This window comes from Mixophyes fleayi, chromosome 3, assembly GCF_038048845.1.
Source record: "Mixophyes fleayi isolate aMixFle1 chromosome 3, aMixFle1.hap1, whole genome shotgun sequence".
NCBI classification, from domain to species: Eukaryota; Metazoa; Chordata; class Amphibia; order Anura; family Limnodynastidae; genus Mixophyes; species Mixophyes fleayi.
Window position 1 is genome coordinate 98,417,028 of NC_134404.1, and position 24,565 is coordinate 98,441,592.

General features: G+C 38.5%; 2 protein-coding genes across 5 annotated transcripts in view; one reads left to right on the top strand and one right to left on the bottom strand.

Annotated features, from left to right (window-relative positions):
• Positions 1 to 697: 697 nt before the first annotated feature.
• SHOX2 (SHOX homeobox 2) lies at positions 698 to 9,608 on the bottom strand. Of its 2 annotated transcripts, none has more exons than XM_075200559.1 (5): positions 9,201 to 9,608; positions 6,738 to 6,946; positions 5,023 to 5,080; positions 4,544 to 4,632; positions 698 to 2,539 (listed from the first exon to the last, which is right to left on the bottom strand). In XM_075200559.1, exons 1-5 carry the CDS (start codon positions 9,469 to 9,471, stop codon positions 2,282 to 2,284), a joined length of 885 nt encoding a protein of 294 aa, XP_075056660.1. In that variant the 5' UTR covers positions 9,472 to 9,608; the 3' UTR covers positions 698 to 2,281. The 2 variants fall into 2 exon arrangements, with proteins under 2 accessions (XP_075056660.1, XP_075056661.1); XM_075200560.1 differs by having other exon boundaries at positions 698 to 2,575.
• A 3,705-nt stretch (positions 9,609 to 13,313) lies between these two features.
• The window catches only part of RSRC1 (arginine and serine rich coiled-coil 1), a 242,632-nt gene continuing 231,380 nt past the window's right edge, over positions 13,314 to 24,565 (top strand). The window contains exons 1-3 of one of the 3 annotated variants that reach the window (XM_075202054.1): positions 13,314 to 13,419; positions 19,637 to 19,825; positions 22,253 to 22,366. In XM_075202054.1, coding sequence (XP_075058155.1) covers positions 19,644 to 19,825; positions 22,253 to 22,366 — 296 coding nt within the window. In that variant the 5' untranslated portion in view covers positions 13,314 to 13,419; positions 19,637 to 19,643. Of the gene's footprint in view, positions 13,420 to 13,467; positions 13,589 to 19,634; positions 19,826 to 22,252; positions 22,367 to 24,565 lie in introns of those variants that run through there. The other 2 variants (XM_075202052.1, XM_075202053.1) reach the window with 2 other exon arrangements.

Genomic DNA, 24,565 nt, shown 5'->3' on the forward strand with positions numbered 1-24,565 from the left:
AAATTAATCACTTTAAGCCTCCTAAACAGCTGTGATGTACTGATTTTTACAGTTGGAAAATCTTCCAGGGTAGGTAATGTTACATTAAAAAAATAAACTACATTAACACTGAATTGATTGATTTTTGAGTGACTCTATAACAGAAGCTATTTTATTCTCATTAAAAGAAAAATAAGATCTTAAGTACAAAAAGAGTTTTCATTTGACCTGACCATTAAAAAAAACTAAAGAACGTCATTGTTTATGTATCATTATTTTGTAGGCCTCTAAAATATGTATTAGTTTACTGTTTGAGTCATTTGTTAAATAATAAGTTTTAGTTGTTATTACACAATTGTTTACATTTACATCTTCCCCTGTAATTGCTAGTGTTGTCTTAACAGTTGGAGAATCTATGCTGTCAATTTATACAGAAGGTGGAGTAAGTGTTAATATACATTTACCCCTGTATTATAATATTATATATACTGTATTTCATTATATGCAACCGAATATTGTACTACGCTACAGAACATAAAATAATAATAATCTTTTGTTTGCAGCTGTTGATGGATTTTAACACACTGAATACATTAAAATAATCATGTTTCTTCGTAAATTAAATAGTACAGTTCTTCTCAGTGATTTTCAATCAGACCTGAGATGTATGTAAATATTATCATTTATAGATTGATAATAGAAATCATTAGAACCAGGATGAAAAAAACTTTAGTGTTTTAATTCAGTTTTGCCAAGTTTTGTATTTGAAATTACGTAGCCAAAAGTGGTTTAACAGAGATGAAATAAACCTGAGTGATTTTTTTTTTTTAAATATATTGTACCAACATCAAATGTAATGCAGCAATAACATACAAAGTGTAAAATAACTTAAAAGCACACTGAAAATGGAATATATAAATAACTTGTTTTCATGGAGAACAAATAGTTACAAAGCCCACCCATCAAAGTTCATTTATGGGAGAGCTTTCCCCACCCCTCCCCCCTTCTGTCATCTTTTAGTGTTCAAAATCTCTAAATTTTGTTTGCTAGCAAACTGTAATAACAATCTCCACTTCCACATTAAATATCTATATGTATTCAAAATAAGGATCACAAGATACTTGAATAGAATACACCTCTGATGACATTAAAATGCTAACAAGTAACTATCTATTCACAATGTAACCAAAATAAATTTTGTTCATGTGTATTAACATATTTTACATGTAGCCAATGGCTAGCATGAGATGTGCATTAAATATCATCTTTAATACAGTACACTCCTTGCCAATGTCAAGACAAAATAGATCTCCCTTTGGATCATATGTGCTAATGGGTAAGAAAATAAAAAAAGTCCCTTAACTTATCGAATACCACATCCTTTCCAATGTACATCTGTCACTGAAGTGCACCAGATGAACCCCTGTCACACAAAAGGTTAAATAAGAAATATACAGGTCATCTGTTTTATATTGTTAAGGACTGGTGGTGGTGATTTAAAGAAGAGTAATATTTTTATATTATTCTTTGTAGCATTTTTCTACTAAAGTTGAAGATGAAGTGCAAGTGAATTAAAAACCGCATCAATGAAATGGGAAATACATGCAAACCAGTAAACTGTCGCAGAGTCATCTGTACATTTTGCCACTAGAAATTAGCAAAGAAATAGTCTTTATTTTTTTTATTCTAGTCATTCTTCCAAAAGCGTCGGAGTATCCAGAAGACGATACACAAGGAGGCCCGCCTCACTTGTCATATTCCTTGTATTAAAGTGAACTTTGCACAAAAGGGTCAGTGTCAACACCTGGGAACTTCTTCCTTCTGACTCACCATCATAGATCATATCTATTTTTTTGTTTCCCGTCCAACATTGCTCTTTTCATTCCCTTTCAAGTTCCACAGCAGAAAATGTGTGTGTGTCCCCATCCCTCACAATATTCACACACTTCAGCATAAAAAAAAATCTTAAGTTATAGATTATTTAAGAAATATAATTAGTGCTCTGTCTCTGTGTGTCCTTTAATAGAGGGTCTTAGTAGCCATATTGGTCCCAGAAAGTGGAAGGTACTTTGTAGGTAGTGATACCATTTGGCTGACCAATGTCTCAAATAAAAAGTTTTCTGCTGCATAAACGTTGAAGACTGTAGCAGCCTCTTCATCAGATGCTTTCTGTCCTTTTTGATCCCTTAAAGATTTCAAAAGGGCATACGATTTTGGTTGAGTTTCAGACTCCATATCATAAATAAAGAACTTAAGGGAATGTCTGCAGGGCCCCAGTGTCTGGGCGCCCCAGCATTGCCAGTCACAGTCCCAATGCAGCTGCATGTTTTTTGGCTTTCAGTCTGAGGTCTGCAATGCTGGAGTTCTTGCTGGTGGTTTTGGCAGCTGCAGCAGCAGCCACGACTGATGCAGCCGTCGCTGTTTCTGCCGCCAATGTTGCCAATGGGAGACCAAAGGGTGGAGCTGGGAACATCATGTATGGAGCATGTGCTGTCAGATGAGGGTGTAGATGGTGATGTGCGTGTGCCACAGCACTGTCCAGCTGCAATTGTGCCTGGACCTGGAAGGACAAGGATGGCATGTTGCAATGACTATCCTAAAAATAGTATTGCGGACAAGCATAAGCCACAAGAAGAAAAGAAAGACAACAAAGCATTAACACAACCACAATCTAGCAGGATGATATGCAGCTTACTTTGTTAACCCATAGCTGCCATAGGGACTAGTAGAATGACATTTAGTAATATATTTAAGGGGGTCTTACAAAAACAGACAAATAACATCTGAAATATATATCCATTACAATGTATTGCACAGCCATAATCTACAATTATTGGTATATACACGAGCCCTGATATATGCACTGCATGTTTTACAGTACAGCAAACCATGACTAGGTATGTGCCTACATTTCTTAAGCAAATAAAGTAATTATTATAGGAACTACTAGAAATAACACGGCGCTAAAAGTATTACCGTTAATACGGTAATTTTAACCTGGATTTTTGCTTGCGGCCCTGAGGGCTGCGAACAAAAATCAGCGCTAAAATTACTGTACTACCGGTAATACTGCGCACTTTTACCATTGTAGCAGTAATAGTGCGCAGACCGCATTACTTTCAGCAGTAACGCAGCCAATTGAATTCTCCCTTCAGGGGCTTATATTAAGTTGAATGCAATTTGTGTTCTTGGCATATAATACAATTTTTTACTTTTGGGCAAACACGCAAAGCACTAATTCTGAAAATAGTGGTTTGTGCGCATGCTCAGAGGTAAAAAAAACAAACTATTATACACCAAGATTGCAATTTGCGTTTAAACTAACATAAGCCTATCAATGTTTACAAATTCATATAATTTGCTTTGTCAATTATGTATGTAACTCAGTACATTTTGTATGAGGAAAGTGGTAAATTGGTATTGTTTTTACACCTTTCTGAAAAATGCATTTATGTTTTTTAAATTTATCAAGCATGTTAAAGAATATTTAAAGTTAGCAATTGTTCACATGCAAGAGAGAATGTTTTTCTAAACAGGTACAATGCAATACATAAAATAAAGTAATACGGAATGGTACATGGTATAATTGGATTACAGTAGGTAGAATACTCTAAGATCAAGCCCTTGTTTGTGAGAGAAATACTTATTAGCTTTAAGTGCCAGAAAACTTATACACCATGCATGTAAGATTGACATCTATCCTTTCCTTTCATGTGTGCTTTATGACCAACTATTCAACAGATTTTAGGGGGAAAACAGTCAAGCCATGTCCACTCAGTAAAAATAGTGACATAATAAAATGTTTTATCATAATTAAAAAACAAACAAACATTTTTAAATCAATGTTAAAATTAATCTTTGCTAAGGATAGTGTGTATTATTTATATTGATGTAGGCTATATTATAGATTTAATATCTCTAAAATAAACTTAAGGGATGAAAATACATGTACAAAGCTGATTGATTATTTTTTTTTCTCCTTCTATCTCTCAGGCTATAGACTCAGTAAATACCCTACACCTACATAAACATTGATTATGCTGGAACAGACCCCTGGCTAAAACAAGAATAGCAGTAATAATAGAGTAACTGCTCTATTAAAGGGTATAGGCTATAGCAGGTGTGATGAGCAGACCTGTGTAGTGATTACAGATCAGACAGGGAATACATAGCTGGACAATAGCAGCTGAACAGTCAGATTGAATCCTAGACATGTAAAGTTAGGGCGCGCTAATACTTGTATCTTGCCATTGTAGTCGGTAGGAATTAATATACAAATTATTTCTTCTCTCCGAGCTTGGGTGGAAGGGATGTAATGATGTCATTGTCTCTATAATCGAGCTGCATGTACACAGAGTACTCACTTTATTAAATATTAACAAACATGCTTTCAATGCAGCTATTATATAAACATTGAATGGATTTAGCAAGCTCCTCTAGTTTCTATTTATTTCTGGATATATACTGTTTTGGCTAATCAGCGTACCTTACTTTTATTTGTGCACACCTATTATTATCATAGCAAATAAAATATAACTATCACGTAAGGAAATAAAATACTTGCCTGTTGAAATGGCATCCTCAGAGCCCCCACGTTGACATAAGGCGCTACACGACAAGCTTCAAATTGGCTGCCTGCTCCTATAAGAACTCCTGCGAATATCAGAGAGCGAGATCAGATCTGCAGGACACCTAAGGTCTCTATGATAATACTGCTATTGCCCTTTTCATTCCTTTACAGTACATGTGTTTAACCAAACAGATAACATTGATCCAACATGTTACGCTTTGCTGTGCACGGAGCATTGGCACGGGGAGAGTTAATTATGTTATATGTTTCATAATGCAATTCAGTCTCCCTGGAATCCAGGGATATCAGTTGATACAAAATAACAATAATGAAATATTAATTTTGCAGTGTATAATCAACATTCTACGCAGACTGGAATCCTAACAATTTTCTACAATGGATTTAAGCCGTAAACAATTCACATTTAAAAAGAATAGACATTGCAGAAGAATTGTATAGTACGATTATCTTACCTTTATGTAGCTGGTTTTCCTGTTTTCTGCACTTTGCTCTTCGATTTTGAAACCAGACCTGAATTAAAATAAATGAAAAATAAAAATGCTGTGTACATGTATATAATATGCTCATAAAATAAAGTATATGTATATTTGAAAATATATTCAATGCAGACATATTGTAAATAAATATATACAATAAGCCACACGCTTTAGAAAACCAAAACACCATGTGCACTGAACATATCTTAGTGTAAAAGTTTGAATTCGTTTAAAATGAAACGTATTCACTCGGTAATATCAATCAGTTTAAACTCCAGGAGATTTAATGGGTCGCGATTTTGAGATAATTACATGTCATAAAAGCATTGCTACAAAGAAGTTTAGTCTGTTCCTCTGTGCATAAAACAATAAAATACGCTGCATAATTGTCTAATTATTATGATAATCTCAGAGGATACCTTAGAGAACAGTCGACATCTGATATAAAGAATTATTATCTGAAACCAGCAGACACACAAAAAAAAACGTTTTATTTCAGAAGAACAAAAAAGTTTCCCGGTCCCTGCAGAAAAATACGTGCAATAGTACGAATATATATATATATATATATATATATATATATATATATATATATATATATTATATTATAGCTATATAATATATTGATGTATGTATGTACATATTTATATATATATGTATATATATATATATATATATATATATATATATATATATATATATATATCCCATGGATCATCACGCTGATTAAAAATATCTGATAACAGAAAGAAAATAGTGGTCGTCCTTTGCGTTTTCCATAGACCTAGTATCACTTTCCAGATTTCTATGAATAATTAAAGTGTTTCAATCCCGGAATATTATACAAAGACATAAGGTCTACATTTGGCAGCCATATATTTTTTAAAGAGAAGAGTGGCGTTGTATATTCATTTTATTCTGCCTGGATGGGTCCCACAGCACAACTGATGGAAACCCCACAAGAATTCTGGGCATATTCGGTGCAGATGGTGTGCATACAAGCACAAGGATACGAGTGTATCCATTACTCTAACTTCATTTAATGTGCTGATATATAATAACTGGACAATGTTAGTAAGAAAGCATGATCATTTTGTTATGTAGAATTTTCATGACTTACAAAGTAGCACATTTAACAAAAGAAAACGTAAATATGGGAGATGTGAGGACAGCACCGTGTTGCTGTGTTAAAACAGCATTTTGCATTTTTTCATAAAGAACATAAAGATACTTAAATATTTTAGCATATACCATACGACTATATATTTATACTTCTATAGATTTGTAGATACTATTAAATATTTATAACTCGCTGTTACATTTTGATACTCTTGTTTATTTCCTCAACATAAAATACAATTTAATAAACATTGAGATTCACACTTCATATCTTCCTTATTCCAACATTTTTAGATTATAGTCACTGCAGACAATTTGGAGTGAAAAAATATAATCCCATTTGTATTAAATGAATTGCAGCTGTCTGATGGGCACAATATATATAGAAGTGGTTGAAATGCAGCGTTCCGGGTTAGATTGATGGACTGGTACAGTGTTCTATGGAATAAAACATTATAGGCTCCTGACTGTGCTGACAATGGGGAGTGAGATGAGGATGGTGATGAGGGTAAAGTTGCTCCTAATTTGGGATGAAGCAGTATGGAATAGGGATAAGGCCATGAGACAAGTACCTGCACTCTGGCCTCAGACAGCCCCAGTCTCTGGCTCAGCTCTTCCCTCATAAAGGCATCAGGATAGTGGGTCTCGTCAAACAGCCTCTCCAGCTCGTTTAGTTGCTCCAGAGTGAAATTAGTGCGGCTCCTTCTCTGTTTGATTTTAGTCTGCACCTCTTCCTCCAACACCTTCAGATCCTCTTTCCGCTCCTTCATGTCTGGGGACACTGCATAGGGAACATTAGTAAGCTTACAGCTGACCCAACCATAGGATCCAGCGCACGACTTCTTATACCTGTCTAATTCATGAGCATCCCCTAAATATAAATCTATAATAACAATTTCCTTCACTTCCCTAGTGCTGTGAGCAATAAACGTCCCCAAATCATACACAATAATACATGAGAGTTTCTGTACTCACAGCTTGTATTACTCCAAATTAGAATTCTCACATCCTAACAGCGCAAGTTCACAACAGAAGATCCTCTTGGTAAATGACAATCACCAAGACAGGATGTTTGACAGGACCTTTCAGAGTAAACTAAGAGCACTGCTGGCCAACCTCGTCACTGCACAGCTAGCAAACTAATCCAACAGTTATTAAGCATCACAGACTCTTCCCTATAGCACCTCTCACTCCCCTCATTTATCCCAGGACACACTTAGTCATTTATTCCGTAGAGAGTTTAATGTGTATCAGGCAAAGGTAAGTCTGGACATTCATACAAGATAACAGTCATTGAAAATCGTCTTATTAGATTTTAATTGGGACTGGAAGGCCCACACTGACTTTACAAACAATCATTTAATAAACAGATGTTACAACAGACCATCAGTATGTAATATCATAAAAGCCCCCGATATTATAAGCCATGTGGTATGTGGGACGTTTGTGTTATGCTCTGTGCAGTATGTGTACCAGTGGTAGAGTGTGAACTGGGTGCCCGACACGTGTAGCAGCGTCTATTCAGCAGCCTGTGTATACTGCTGGGCTGTGTGCTGCTCATCACTGCGCCAATTTGTTTAGGAAATGATTTCCGGGAGCTGTACTAAGCTTAGTTCCGATGTGCCAACGAATTATTATTTGAACAAAGGTCTGAGATAAACAGGTCCACTGATTACATCCGCACTTTCTACTATGCCAGTGCAGACATTCAAATAATACAATTGTCCTCCTATTTGATTAAACAAATACATGAATGGAAATCCTACATCATGATCATATATGTTGTGCATTTCTATTTTAGTTACATTCTGAAAATATATGTGCTTTACCTCTGTAATATATATATATATATATATATATATATATATATATATATATATATATATAGCAACACAAGCCCCGTAAGCTATTTTTATGACTTTGATATAAAAAAAAATAGTATAATATTTGAGGAATTGATACAATACCACTAGTATCTATTTATCGTATATGGGGCTGTAGGAATATGTTGCTGGTTACACAGTAAATAACCTTTTAATTACTATAACTTCTCTTGCTAATGTACCAAATGAATACGTTGGTGCTATCAAATATTATTATTAATATATATTCATATTTAACAATATATTTGTAATGTACACCATTAATTTCATATGTGATTCTGTGAAATTAAATGTACTAAACAGCGAGTAGTTTGTAGTAACCTAAGAATATGGCCATTATCTATTAGAATTACGGCATTAGGAATTAGGATGAGCTCCTGAGAGAATAGAATTGATTTGTTTATAGGTTGCTGTGATTCCTCAGAAGCTTGATGGCTGTCAGCAATGGAAAAATATTTGTTTTACACCCCAGATCCGCAGGAAATATTGTTATCATGTTAGTAATAGAATTAAAGTTCAGTGCTGGTCAGTGCTAAATCAGGGTCTCTTACTCATCAATGGCAGCAAAGAGACTCTTGTACAGGGATTATTTCAGCATGGTAATCGGGGTTAATAGACACAGGGTATATTGCATTGATTTCAGACCATTTGTAATTAATGGTGAATATAATCATGTTTCAGAGATATGACTGCACTGAGTGCATTCAGAGGACATGTGTTTTCACTTCTGCACTATCTGCACATATGGCATAGTAAATAATGCATGTAGAATATCTATGTACATGGACTGTTGATTTGTATATCGGTTCAATGTATAGTTTGCCTGAAACATTGCATTTGTTCAATTACTGTGTCTATGTAGTTTTCAGTTGTATATGATGTGTATTATCTAGGATCTCACTGTAATGTGTGTCTATGTTGTGTACAGATGTATATGATGTGCATTATTTAGGATAACACTCTAATGTGTGTCAGTTGTATATGATGTGTATTATCTAGGATCACACTGTAATGTGTGTCTATGTTGTGTACAGTTGCATATGATGTGCATTATTTAGGATAACACTCTAATGTGTGTCAGTTGTATATGATGTGTATTATCTAGGACCACACTGCAATGTGTGTCTAGTGATATTAGAAATTGATAATTACCCTCTGTGAGTTTGGGGCTCCCGGGGTCCCTGATCCTGTCGGCGGTCAGTTCGAGCTCCAGGACCGGTGATCTGGCACCTCCTCCACCACCGCCACCCCCTCCTATTCCCCTGGCCACTGGTATCCCGTCCTCCCGGACACCCTCACCGCAGCCCGGCTCCTTCCCACGGGCCGGCCCGCTCTCCAACACCTCCCGGTAAGTGATCATCTCTTTTTTTTCCTTTATTTTGTGATCAAACGACTTGGACACAAAAGCAGTAAGTTCTTCCATCGCCGTTTATAATAACCTGGCAAATCTTCCTTCCAGGGTCCCTGAAACCTCAATAATAAGACATCAAGGGGCTGTGGAGGCAGAAAACCCCACTCAATCTCCCTTGTTAGAGATCTTTGTCAATTCTTCCTGCTAAGAGTTTCACATCAGATAGGGATGTGCTATTGAAGTCGCAGTATTTATACTTTACAAAGCCTGCCCCTTGTTCTGAGCAAATTACCTCCCCTTGAAAGTAGGAAAGAATCCCCCTTTTTCCCTTGTAGCATCCTAGCAGCAGCAGTGCAAGATCACTACAACCCTACAGGTTCCCAGATCATTTGTGGTCAGGTTGCTATTGGCCATTAATCCTCCGGATTGACAAAAATCCCTAATTAATTTAGTTAAAGCCGTGCTCTTTGCATGGTGTCCTGAATGAGTGAGACACAGGGGAGCTGGGCAGGATCAGCACTGGGAGGGGCCACAATCCAACTGGCATCTCTGCTCCAGGGCAACAGCTTCCACCAGCAATTGTCAGTCTTGGGGTAACAGCCTTCTCCCTCCACTCACCCCATTGGGGTTCTACTTCACCTCTTCTCTGTTACTTACCAGGCTTAAAACCAGAACAAGCCCTGCAGCCTATTAACACAGCGGTTTATGTAAGATGTGTAAAACATTGTTTATATTTAGAATTAACCCATCACATTCCAAACCATTGTCACAGTCTCCAATAGCACTGTGGAGGTTAAATTAAACAAATGGGGGCAAAGGCCACTGACCCGGGTCAGCGTCTGGCCAGAGAAGGGTTATATTGACAGTAGTAGTGTTACAAGTAGATCTTGTTTCATTTTCATCTATTAGAAAACGCAGTTATATTTATTATTTATCATACTAATTACATAAGCGATGTGGAATTTCACGGTTTTGTTACAATTTAATTCTTACAGGATTAAACATAAAATGATCACGAGTTTCAAATGATTTGAATTATTATTGTTATTTTGTAATTGTTCTGTGAAAACTAGAATATCTCTTACAAATCTTGTTGCCAAAATTAAAAACATTTTTTTTCTTTATTAAATAACAAGACGAGACTTTCTGTGTCATGAAACAACATATGTATTTAGAGATTAATTGTAGAAAGGCTTTGTTGTTGTCACTGTTAGTATTAGTAATAAATTGACATTAATATGGTGATAATTCTTATATTAGTGGGAGGTACCACAAGCACTCGGATGCTTAGGGCACTTCTTTTTTTCCAACAGCCGGTAGTTAATCAAATCTTAATTTCACATTATTAATTTCCACCTATTGTTCTTCATTTAGCTCAAAGATCACATAATGTATATTTCAGAAATGTACACTGACTTGGATATCAGGATTCAGTCATTTACACCTTAGGAAGAATTGCCATCCATTATTAATTGTGTTTAACTCTGGCTTTATGTATTGATTTTTCGCCTTTTGACCTTTTCAAATCTAACAAACCACGGAAGTGTAGTTATGTCTAGTGACACAATTTCTGAGTTGTTGTTCTTGGTAATGAATTAATTAATCGAGCACTTATATAGGTACATGAATATTCATATTCAGATATTTTTTTTTTTATATGGAACCCGTGAAACTTGAGGTTTTCTTAGAATAAAAGTTAGGATGGAAATAGTTTTTAGTATCTCAACCACACACACACACACATATATATATATATATATATATATATATATATAAATATATATATACACACACATATATATATATATATATATATATATATATATATATATATATATATGTGTGTGTATGTGTGTGTATATATATATATATATATATATATATATATATATATATATATACCTATATACATATATATATATATATATATATATATATATATATATATATATATATATATATATATAAATTAGCTCTATTATGTTGTATTCAAATATCCAAATACACTAGTAGCATAATAAAGCATATCGTTTTTGTTTTTTTTATGAAGGGGAATCTAAAAATGTAATGTTGTTTCTGTTGCACTGAAACAGTATTTTGAACATATTGTCATATTGAATATACTGTTACTATTGCACAATAGTTGATATAAATATAATTATTTATTTAGATACTTTATAAACACGTGTGCCGGTTTTAAACAGACCAAAGTGTGAGAAATAGATGGCGAATTTGGCCGAATTGAGCCGAGCTCAGACGAGTGTATGTTACTGTACTGTCCAGGGGAGGGGTACTGAATGGGGAGAGGGACATGATAGAGACATCAGTTATCTCGTCATGTCATCTGCGCTAACAGGACACAATACTGAGAAAGCCATACTCTAGTGCGACAAAAAGTGGTTCACTTATTATCACAAATACAACAAATATTAACTATTCATTTTAATGCTATATCATATTATTGTTAGAATGTATGTTAACGTAGAGACAAAAATTCAATCATAAAATTTCGATAATATAGATTATTATGTCAGTTATACCTAAAATAATGACTGTTATTATGATCATTGTTCCTCGTATTCTAATAGAGATTAGTCTCAAAAGTCCAGAAGGTTAGTGATGCTATGTATGGGTTAAATACTGACTAGGATATTTGCTCCTAAATTGTAATAAATAACGTAGAGGGTTGTCTGTGTTTTTCCATTATGATATCCTGTATAAATACAAATAGTATATGATAATTTGTAACATAATGCATTGTTGAACGGCAGCAAGCAATATACTTTTACAATTCTATATTAATAAAAGCACGTAAAACAATTTATGTGACAGTTCATTTTCGCCAGTATATACCAAACATATACATATGAACAATATTATTATTAATATTAGCATGTGAAGGACCATTATATACCACAGTTCTTCACAATCAGAAAGATAGATTAATCATATCATGATAAAATATAGCAACAAGCAATAGAGTAGAAGATGAGAGGGCCATACTAATTAGAACTTACAGCCTAAAGTAGATTCGAGAAATACAGTGTTTGCTTTGTGGCTAAGCCAAATAGGCATCCACAAGTATTAACTTAGTGAAGTATGCAACCACGGAGATAAAGTGCATGGGGGACAGGTATCAGTGGAGGTGTTGAAGAGAATCACTTCACATAGATAAATACATAGATAGACCTATACACACACACACACACACACACACACACACATATATATATATATATATATATATATATATATATATATATATATATAAATATATATGGATATGTATATATACATAAATATATATTCATATATATATATATATATATATATATATATATATATATATAGATATATATATATATATATATATAGATATATATATATAAACACATATATTTATTCACTTTTGTGTGTATATATATATATATATATATATATATATATATATATATATATGTATATATGTATGTGTATATATATATATATAGAGAGAGAGAGAGAGAGAGAGAGAGAGAGAGAGATAAATATATATATATATATATATATATATATATATATATATATATATATATATATATATATATATAAACTCGGTAAATCTATGAATTAGTCTGCATAATACAATCAGCATCACTGCTTCTGTGGGCTTTGAGTGAAGATTCCATAATTTACTTGGAATCACTGAAGCACCTATTTTGTAATCCAATTTACAGTGAAAAGGAAGTGCACGTCCGCAATGAAAAGGCCAGAGATTAAGTTACCAATGGATGGCGCTATCAGATGACCACTGCATTGTAGATGGAGCTGCTATCTTTACAGGACTAGAATAAGAGATCTGCACTGATTCCCTACGAGCCCTCTCCCTCGTGTAACTAAGTCAGTGAGCGCTGCTCTCATCGATTGTGCTGCATTCGCCTGCCTGTGGCTGAGGTGACTGGGACTCGATTGATTTGGTCTGCCTGTATGTTAGCAGCGTGGGACAAGTAATAACAACATCTCCGGGAGCCGCTGTTTCCGGTGAGTGTGTCCTGGTCCTGGCGGCTGTTCTACCTGCTGTACTGTTTTTATTATTATTATTATTATGGTTGTTCTCCGTGAGTACTGTCCGAGTCGCTGTCTTCTAGACTGTAGCAGAGGCCCCTTCTGTGGGTACTAACAGTATAGCCGGGCCTGTGGTGGTATAGAGGTGTGTTGTGTTATACCCGGCCTGTGTAATGATGGGAAGAGACAGCTTCGTACCAGTGTTATACCTGGCCTGTGTAATGTTGGGAAGAGACAGCTTAGTACCAGTGTTATACCCGGCCTGTGTAATGATGGAAGAGACAGCTTAGTACCAGTGTTATACCCGGCCTGTGTAATGATGGAAGAGACAGCTTAGTACCAGTGTTATACCCGGCCTGTGTAATGATGGAAGAGACAGCTTAGTACCAGTGTTATACCTGGCCTGTGTAATGATGGGAAGAGACAGCTTAGTACTAGTGTTATACCTGTCCTGTGTAATGATGGGAAGAGACAGCTTAGTGCCAGTGTTATACCCGGCCTGTGTAATGATGGGAAGAGACAGCTTCGTACCAGTGTTATACCCGGCCTGTGTAATGATGGGAAGAGACAGCTTAGTACCAGTGTTATACCCGGCCTGTGTAATGATGGGAAGAGACAGCTTAGTGCCAGTGTTATACCCGGCCTGTGTAATGATGGGAAGAGACAGCTTAGTGCCAGTGTTATACCCGGCCTGTGTAATGATGGGAAGAGACAGCTTAGTGCCAGTGTTATACCCGGCCTGTGTAATGATGGGGAGAGACAGCTTAGTGCCAGTGTTATACCCGGCCTGTGTAATGATGGGGTGAGACAGCTTAGTACCAGTGTTATACCCGGCCTGTGTAATGATGGGAAGAGACAGCTTAGTACCAGTGTTATACCTGGCCTGTGTAATGATGGGAAGAGACAGCTTAGTACCAGTGTTATACCTGTCCTGTGTAATAATGGGAAGAGACAGCTTAGTGCCAGTGTTATACCCGGCCTGTGTAATGATGGCAAGAGACAGCTTAGTGCCAGTGTTATACCCGGCCTGTGTAATGATGGGAAGAGACAGCTTAGTGCCAGTGTTATACCTATCCTGTGTAATGATGGGAAGAGACAGCTTAGTGCCAGTGTTATACCTATCCTGTGTAATGATGGGAAGAGACAGCTTAGTACCAGTGTTATACCCGGCCTGTGTAATGATGGGAAGAGATAGCTTAGTACCAGTGTTATACCCGGCCTGTGTAATGATGGGGTGAGACAGCTTAGTACCAGTGTTATACCTGGCCTGTGTAATGATGGGAAGAGACAGCTTAGTACCAGTGTTATACCCGGCCTGTGTAATGATGGGAAGAGACAGCTTCGTGCCAGTGTTATACCCGGCCTGTGTAATGATGGGAAGAGACAGCTTAGTGCCAGTGTTATACCTGTCCTGTGTAATGATGGGAATAGACGGCTTAGTGCCAGTGTTATACCCGGCCTGTGTAATGATGGGAAGAGACAGCTTAGTACCAGTGTTATACCTGTCCTGTGTAATAATGGGAATAGACGGCTTAGTGCCAGTGTTATACACGGCCTGTGTAATGATGGGAAGAGACAGCTTAGTGCCAGTGTTATACCCGGCCTGTGTAATGATGGGAAGAGACAGCTTAGTGCCAGTGTTATACCCGGCTTGTGTAGTGATGGGAAGAGACAGCTTAGTACCAGTTTTATACACGGCCTGTGTAATGATGGGAAGAGACAGCTTAGTACCAGTGTTATACCTGTCCTGTGTAATGATGGGAAGAGACAGCTTAGTGCCAGTGTTATACCCGGCCTGTGTAATGATGGGAAGAGACAGCTTAGTGCCAGTGTTATACACGGCCTGTGTAATGATGGGAAGAGACAGCTTAGTACCAGTGTTATACCCGGCCTGTGTAATGATGGAAGAGACAGCTTAGTACCAGTGTTATACCCGGCTTGTGTAATGATGGGAAGAGTCAGCTTAGTACCAGTTTTATACACGGCCTGTGTAATGATGGGAAGAGACAGCTTAGTACCAGTGTTATGCCTGTCCTGTGTAATGATGGGAAGAGACAGCTTAGTGCCAGTGTTATACCCGGCCTGTGTAATGATGGGAAGAGACAGCTTAGTACCAGTGTTATACCCGGCTTGTGTAATGATGGGAAGAGTCAGCTTAGTACCAGTGTTATACCCGGCCTGTGTAATGATGGAAGAGACAGCTTAGTGCCAGTTTTATACCCGGCCTGTGTAATGATGGGAAGAGACAGCTTAGTGCCAGTGTTATACCTGGCCTGTGTAATGTTGGAAGAGACAGCTTAGTGCCAGTGTTATACCCGGCCTGTGTAATGATGGGAAGAGACAGCTTAGTGCCAGTGTTATACCCGGCCTGTGTAATGATGGGAAGAGTCAGCTTAGTACCAGTGTTATACCCGGCTTGTGTAATGATGGGAAGAGTCAGCTTAGTACCAGTGTTATACCCGGCCTGTGTAATGATGGAAGAGACAGCTTAGTGCCAGTTTTATACCCGGCCTGTGTAATGTTGGAAGAGACAGCTTAGTGCCAGTGTTATATCCGGCCTGTGTAATGATGGATGAGACCGGTTAGTACCAGTGTTATACCCGGCCTGTGTAATGATGGAAGAGACAGCTTAGTGCCAGTGTTATATCCGTCCTGTATAATGATGGATGAGACAGGTTAGTACCAGTGTTCTACCCGGCCTGTGTAATGAAGGGAAGAGACAGCTTAGTGCCAGTGTTATACCCGGCCTGTGTAATGATGGGAAGAGACAGCTTAGTACCATTGTTATACCCGGCCTGTGTAATGATGGGAAGAGACAGCTTAGTACCAGTGTTATACCCGGTCTGTGTAATGATGGGAAGAGACAGCTTAGTGCCAGTGTTATACCTGTCCTGTGTAATGATGGGAAGAGACAGCTTAGTGCCAGTGTTATACCTGGCCTGTGTAATGTTGGAAGAGACAGCTTAGTGCCAGTGTTATACCCGGCCTGTGTAATGATGGATGAGACCGGTTAGTACCAGTGTTATACCCGGCCTGTGTAATGATGGAAGAGACAGCTTAGTGCCAGTGTTATATCCGGCCTGTATAATGATGGATGAGACAGGTTAGTACCAGTGTTCTACCCGGCCTGTGTAATGATGGGAAGAGACAGCTTAGTGCCAGTGTTATACCCGGCCTGTGTAATAATGGGAAGAGACAGCTTAGTGCCAGTGTTATACCCGGCTTGTGTAGTGATGGGAAGAGACAGCTTAGTACCAGTTTTATACACGGCCTGTGTAATGATGGGAAGAGACAGCTTAGTACCAGTGTTATACCTGTCCTGTGTAATGATGGGAAGAGACAGCTTAGTGCCAGTGTTATACCCGGCCTGTGTAATGATGGGAAGAGACAGCTTAGTGCCAGTGTTATACACGGCCTGTGTAATGATGGGAAGAGACAGCTTAGTACCAGTGTTATACCCGGCCTGTGTAATGATGGAAGAGACAGCTTAGTACCAGTGTTATACCCGGCTTGTGTAATGATGGGAAGAGTCAGCTTAGTACCAGTTTTATACACGGCCTGTGTAATGATGGGAAGAGACAGCTTAGTACCAGTGTTATACCTGTCCTGTGTAATGATGGGAAGAGACAGCTTAGTGCCAGTGTTATACCCGGCCTGTGTAATGATGGGAAGAGACAGCTTAGTACCAGTGTTATACCCGGCTTGTGTAATGATGGGAAGAGTCAGCTTAGTACCAGTGTTATACCCGGCCTGTGTAATGATGGAAGAGACAGCTTAGTGCCAGTTTTATACCCGGCCTGTGTAATGATGGGAAGAGACAGCTTAGTGCCAGTGTTATACCTGGCCTGTGTAATGTTGGAAGAGACAGCTTAGTGCCAGTGTTATACCCGGCCTGTGTAATGATGGGAAGAGACAGCTTAGTGCCAGTGTTATACCCGGCCTGTGTAATGATGGGAAGAGTCAGCTTAGTACCAGTGTTATACCCGGCTTGTGTAATGATGGGAAGAGTCAGCTTAGTACCAGTGTTATACCCGGCCTGTGTAATGATGGAAGAGACAGCTTAGTGCCAGTTTTATACCCGGCCTGTGTAATGTTGGAAGAGACAGCTTAGTGCCAGTGTTATATCCGGCCTGTGTAATGATGGATGAGACCGGTTAGTACCAGTGTTATATCCGTCCTGTATAATGATGGATGAGACAGGTTAGTACCAGTGTTCTACCCGGCCTGTGTAATGAAGGGAAGAGACAGCTTAGTGCCAGTGTTATACCCGGCCTGTGTAATGATGGGAAGAGACAGCTTAGTACCATTGTTATACCCGGCCTGTGTAATGATGGGAAGAGACAGCTTAGTACCAGTGTTATACCCGGTCTGTGTAATGATGGGAAGAGACAGCTTAGTGCCAGTGTTATACCTGTCCTGTGTAATGATGGGAAGAGACAGCTTAGTGCCAGTGTTATACCTGGCCTGTGTAATGTTGGAAGAGACAGCTTAGTGCCAGTGTTATACCCGGCCTGTGTAATGATGGATGAGACCGGTTAGTACCAGTGTTATACCCGGCCTGTGTAATGATGGAAGAGACAGCTTAGTGCCAGTGTTATATCCGGCCTGTATAATGATGGATGAGACAGGTTAGTACCAGTGTTCTACCCGGCCTGTGTAATGATGGGAAGAGACAGCTTAGTGCCAGTGTTATACCCGGCCTGTGTAATGATGGGAAGAGACAGCTTAGTACCAGTGTTATACCCGGCCTGTGTAATGTTGGGAAGAGACAGCTTAGTGCCAGTGTTATACCTGTCCTGTGTAATGATGGGAAGAGACAGCTTAGTACCAGTGTTATACCTGTCCTGTGTAATGATGGGAAGAGACAGCTTAGTACCAGTGTTATACCCTCCCTGTGTAATGATGGGAAGAGACAGCTTAGTACCAGTGTTATACCCTCCCTGTGTAATGATGGGAAGAGACAGCTTAGTACCAGTGTTATACCAAGCCTGTGTAATGATGGGAAGAGGCAGCTTAGTACCAGTGTTATACCCGGCCTGTGTAATGATGGGTAGTTTAGTTCCAGCCCTGAGCCTTTGCCAGTTCAGTGCTACTGTTGTAGCTAGGCCTGAGATGTGAAGAATAAGGAGCAGTTATTTAACACTTAGAGGTATATTTACTAAACTGCAGGTTTGAAAAAGTTCAGATGTTGCGTATATCAGCAAATCAGATTTTAGCTGTCATTTTTTCAGAATGCTCTAAATAAATGATAACTAGAATCGGTTGGTTGCTATAGGCAACATCTCCACTCTTTCAAACCCGCAGTTTAGTAAATATACCCCCTTGTGGTTTAGCCACTCTACACAGCTGTGATGCTTTGTGGTATAAATAAAAGGGTTCCCATGTTTCCCCATATAAATTCTTAAACACAAAATAATTCTTTTTTAAATTATTTAAGTAGCTGATATACTTTATTTGGGATCCAAAAAGAAATATGGGTGGATTTTTTTTGTTTTTAGAAAACTGGAGGTTTTTTTTTTTTCAAAATGATGGGAGCCCTGAATGAGTGCTGAAACGCTTTCACTGGAAATCTGGTAGGCTCTTATGCAGATTTTATAGCTCCCAGGATTCCAATGCACAGAGATTTGTTGTAAAATACATACAGTTTCACGGTTTAAACAATGCAGTTTGAGTGTAGCTGCATTGGTGCCATGTGCTCTGTGTGCACACACATGCATTTACCATCATGTGCTGCCTGTTTAAGGCAGGGGGTATAACTTAATACTGTGCCCATTAAAGCGGAAAAATTGGTCGTAGATCAGAGCATTGTTGATGTTCCTGATGTTTATTACTTTTATAAGATTTAAAGGACTTAGTCACCAAGTTGAGTGTGGGGGCAATCGTGTAGCTGAAAAACAAGTATTTACCTGAGTTCTGATACATATCAGGTTACTGTGTAGTTGCTCCAATATAGTAACCACTCTGTCTGTTAGTATCAGCTGCCGGCATCTTCAAGGTATCTTTTTATTTCCACAATAGCCTGAACACAAAGCTTTAAAACATTTTTTTGAGTCGGCAAGGTATATAAGTTTTTTTTTTCCAGATAGACAAATGCTAAATCTTGAATTGTATTATTATTTAAGCTATAACCTTTGTATGCCTAAGTAAATAAGCATAAATCCTTTATAAGAATTCTTCTTTTTATTTACTAGAGTGACATAATGGGTCGTCGCTCTTCAGACTCGGAGGTGGAGACTAGGACACGAAAAAAAAAGAAACACCGCAGGCGCTCTTCCTCCAGTAGCTCCTCAGAGGGCAGAACGCGGACTCATAAAAAATCAGGAAGGAGATCAAGGTCTCGCTCAAAAGAGGCGTACTCAAGTTCACACTCCTACGACAAAAGGTCAGCGGAGACTTATATTTGGCTTTGATGTAATCTTTGGCTGGTGTTTGAGAATGCGTTGTACAGGTGATGGCTAGAACTGAACTAATTTCCTGTCGTTCGTTTCCTATTAAGTTAATGTCCGACGCACATTTATAATTTTACTTTATTCTATTTTTTTTAAATTGTGTAAAATACAAGATATCAAATATAAAGTGTATGTAATTCGGAATGCTGGAATTTGCCCATTAGTCACTCAGTGTGGTGTTTTGATCCTTCTAATCTTCTCTCCTCTACTTTGAATTAAGCAACCAATTGACAATTAACTTTAATCTATCTAGTGCAAGTTAAACATTGAAAACTAGCGTCTGATAGTATGTTATGGTTTAGTGCAAATTTTGCATCTAAATGCAATAGTACTTAATGAGCCCAACTATTGGTTTGGTATTAGCTAGTTGGTATACCATGTATGTATGCAGTATTGTTTTGCAGGAAGAAGATAAGGTACTCTCTATTTCCCCAGCAAAACTTTGGTCTAAACCAGTTTGGTAAGGCTGGGTACACACTAGAGTGTATTCAGCCAACTATCAGGCCAATCACTCGTTAAACGACCGTTCAGCCAGATATTGCATTAAGCTAGGTACACACTACACAGTTTTCATCCAATAATCGACTCAATCAGCCGACATACGACCGCTCGTTCAAAAGTCGGGTCAGTGTGTCTTGTGACACAATGGTCGAAAGTCTGCCCAAGTGGACGATTGTCGCCTCACTTGGTTGGTCGTACCGTTTAATATTTTCGTTCCAATCTCATTTCCATTGTGTAGTGTGTATAAGTTTCCGACCAATCCACAACAGTGAGTACGAAATTAGTCATTGCTCACGACAACATGGCTGTAAAAAGTCACTAAAGGGACGTCCACTCGTCCCTTTATCGTCCTAAACAAGGCTAGTGTGTATGCAGTCCATGGACCGAGCGATCGGAACATCGATCGCATGTAAAATCAATCGTCATAAAAAGTTGGTGGAAATTTCTGTAGTGTGTACCCAGCTTTAGTGTATAAACTTAGGCAATGAACGATAGTCGTTCCAATACACCCACCTTCATTTGATTTGATTCTTCAGCAGAACTATAAATCTTGTTTAGCTATGGAGCGACATCCTTCCAATTCGGCAATGTGTATGCTCTCACAATCAGGATCTCCATAGAGTTTGCAAAGTCATGATCTTTTCAGCATACTGTTATGACAGTTGAAGAGAACAAATCTGAGGGTAACGTTTTTAAAACATGTTTAGTGTGTATGCATGCATCGGCATGCTGATCTGGATTTTTTGTTGTTTCTTCAGTCGTAGGTAAAATCGTTATATTTGGGCAGAATGGTGGCTTAGTGTTAGCACTTCTGCCTCACAGCACTGGGGTCATGACTTTGATTCCCGACCATGGCCTTATCTGTGTGGAGTTTGTATGTCCTCCCCTTGTTTGCGTGGGTTTCCTCCGGATGCTTCAGTTTCCGCTCACACTCCAAAAACATACTAGTAGGTTAATTGGCTGCTATCAAAAAATAATCTCCCTCTCTCCCTCTCTCCCTCTCTCCTGTAAACTCCAATGGGGCAGGTACTGATGTGTGTGAGTTCTCTGTACAGTGCTGTGGAATTAGTGGTGCTATAGAAATAGCTGAATGTTTGGTGTCTCTCTATATTAAATAGACTTTTTTTCAGTACCTGTTCAATAGATGCCTCATGTGACAGCTGTTGGGGAATCCTGCTCCAAGCTTTGTCTCTGACATTCTTCTCCTGACCTAGAGAAACTGCCCCTGTCACACGTAGCTCTCACTTACATAATCACACAAATGGCCGTTTTACAAGATCTATACACTCATCTACTGCTCTGAATATTTTGATGATCTGATTGGCTACTGGTTGTTCTAGCCCCGCCCACTTAAAACTGAAGACATTGTGGACTAGCAGGTGATGAAGATTGAACACAGTAAGGTGCTCAGAACTTCGTCAGATGCACCTTAATAAACAGACTGCATGGTAATAGATTACGGGCCATGCTTGATGCTGCTCTGCTTTTCTATTTTGTGTGTCTAGTTTTAAATGTCTGACTGTCAAACTTATTGTACTTAAACAGACCAATTTTTTTTATAGTTGCTTTAGTAGGTTAATATGATTGTAAAAAATAATATATATAATTCTAGATTGCCTTTATCAATGTTTCTTCCTATGGTTATGGTCAGGCCACATTTTAATGCTTTCTCACGCTAGTTGGCTCTGTCATATTCACTTAGCTAGTACTTACCTAATTACTGATTAAATAAAAACACCCCAGAACACTGGACTGTGTGTGGCTACTGAGGGTCAAACTGGGAATCTTTTGCCAGTATGCTATTTCCTTAATTTTATTCAGTTGGAGAAGTGACGCTTATGCATTTACATATGTTTTAGACGCAGGCGCCGTTCTAGCAGTGAATCGTCTTACAGCTCAAGAAGGAAACGAAGTACCAGCAGGTCCAGAGCTAGAGGGAAGTCGCGGAAAGTCCATAGATCCAGAACATCGAGGTACTTCATTGACATTGATTGTTCTCCCATTAATGTTTATCTTTCACCTCTTGATAGTCCTACAGAGGACTGTTGGGTCATAGAGAGAACAGGCAAAGCACATAATGCTATTTAGATGGTGTCTAGTGAATATTTAAGTGCAACATGGGATGGGATTCTCCATCTTTCTACTTACCAGGGTGTGGGACATGCCTGTGGTTTATGTTTCAGTTATGATCATTTTGACATTTGTGGTGTGCACTCAGGAATGTAATAGAAACACGCGTGGTGTAGTTACCAGAATCCTTGCAATGTGATGAAAGCAAATTGTGGTAGCAAAACAAATGATGGTGGGTCCTGAATACTTTCATATATTACAATAAATGCCAATCAATAAGGTTATTAATACATGTGTGATCCTGAAGTACCGTGTTCTGTTTCTGTGTGCACTGTTCCTCGCTTCACGTCTGCTGATAGTCCAAACTGCATGCATAATGGGTTTCGGTATGTGCCTGCAAATAGTACATTTGAGGTTATGTGATCAATAGCCAAATAGCTACAAAACTTTACAGTGAGTGCCCAAGTTTTTGGGTACTTTTATGTGGATTTTTATTAAAACACGTCTTCCATGAATCTCTCTAATCTAATCTAAGTTCTACAGTTACAGTTAATAACTTACTTGTTGGTGTAAGGTCTGACTGCTGCGTGTGTCTGCGGGTTACCCTTCTCTCCTGGTATGCTGCTCCCAGCTGCTTGTCTGCGCTGACCTCACTTTAGGAGAAGTTGTCAGAGTTCAACACAGAGCTGGGAGCTGCAGGTGAAGGCTCGCCGACCGCCTGTTACCAGCCGCTGGTTTAAAGCATCAACAACTTTAAGCCCCCCATACATTTTGAAAAGTATCCTGTCACCCACTGCACATACTAATCTATTTATTATTTGTTTGAGATGATAAAGTGCATTTCTTGCATACAGAATGGGGTCTTGGCGCAGTTATAGTATTTCTGAAATTTGGTGAGAACCGCTAACTGTTGTGTGGTTTATCTAATCATGTGTGGTGTGGCTCAGAGATAGTAAGCTTTGGGGAGGTGCAGTACAGTTAGAGATGCATCTGCCAGTGCCTTCCAGGTAGTCTGTCCTATACATGCTAATATACATGTGAAGTGTCACCTTTTTTCATTATCTATATATGTAGGAAGTATTCTGGCCACACCTCTCTTTTGCAATCTGTAATCTATTCACCAGTGACTGACACCACCAGTAGGATGTTGTAATCTCCTGTTTGACACTCATGGGACGATATCTAGTGTTGGTGCTGCTGTAGTCTTTGCTTCTGTCTACATCATACTTCCGTTTTGGAGATTTTGTTTTTAGCTCAAGTCCTTTGGGAAGGTCACATGTGTAGACTGTCTTCATACTGGATAAATCACCCAGATGTGACAGTTGCTTTGGAGCAAGTAGTTCCATAGTATTGGTAAACTAACATCATTCTACCTTGTCAAGTGTGGTGCGAGATGCCTGTAAGGCAGTCCTATGAGACGCCTTGTATTTCCAATATTTTTATGGTTTACAAGGAAAATCAAAGAGCAGTTAGAGACTCAGACTTACTGGTAGAAGTAAGCTTATGTGAAATAGCAGTGAGGCTGTTGCTCTTTATCTGTCCTGAGAGCTTCTCTGACACACAGACAACTATTAGACTTAACACAGCAGATTTCTGAGCAGGGGAACCGTGATGGGGAAACTACTTGCTTTTCTGGCTATAGACAGGGTGCCCTCACTAGTGTCCTTCGAATTCAGGATGTTTCAACCTTACAAACAAATCCTATTACTAGCATTATAATAATGAACAATTATACCAAGAACCGGTCCGGCTCTATGCTCACCTGTTTGGAGGAGGCATAGGTTTTCTTGGACTCAACTGATTTCCCTACTTTGGTGATAAAACAGCATTGCTGGATATAGACATGACTTTAGAATAATCTACTGATAACCAGTGGACATTACAGGCAGAAAAGTCTCTGGGGCTGCATGGAATCTCCCAGCTGAGTTCTGTAATCTGTTCCATGATACACTGTAGTCCCAGGCTCTGTGGCCAGTAATTCTCAAGGAGGGGAAGGATTCCACTCTGTGCTTATCATATAAACCAACCTTGCTTATCAGTGTAGATCCTAGGGAGAGACTGTGATCACACAAGGAATGGGACTAGCCTCAATCATGAACATA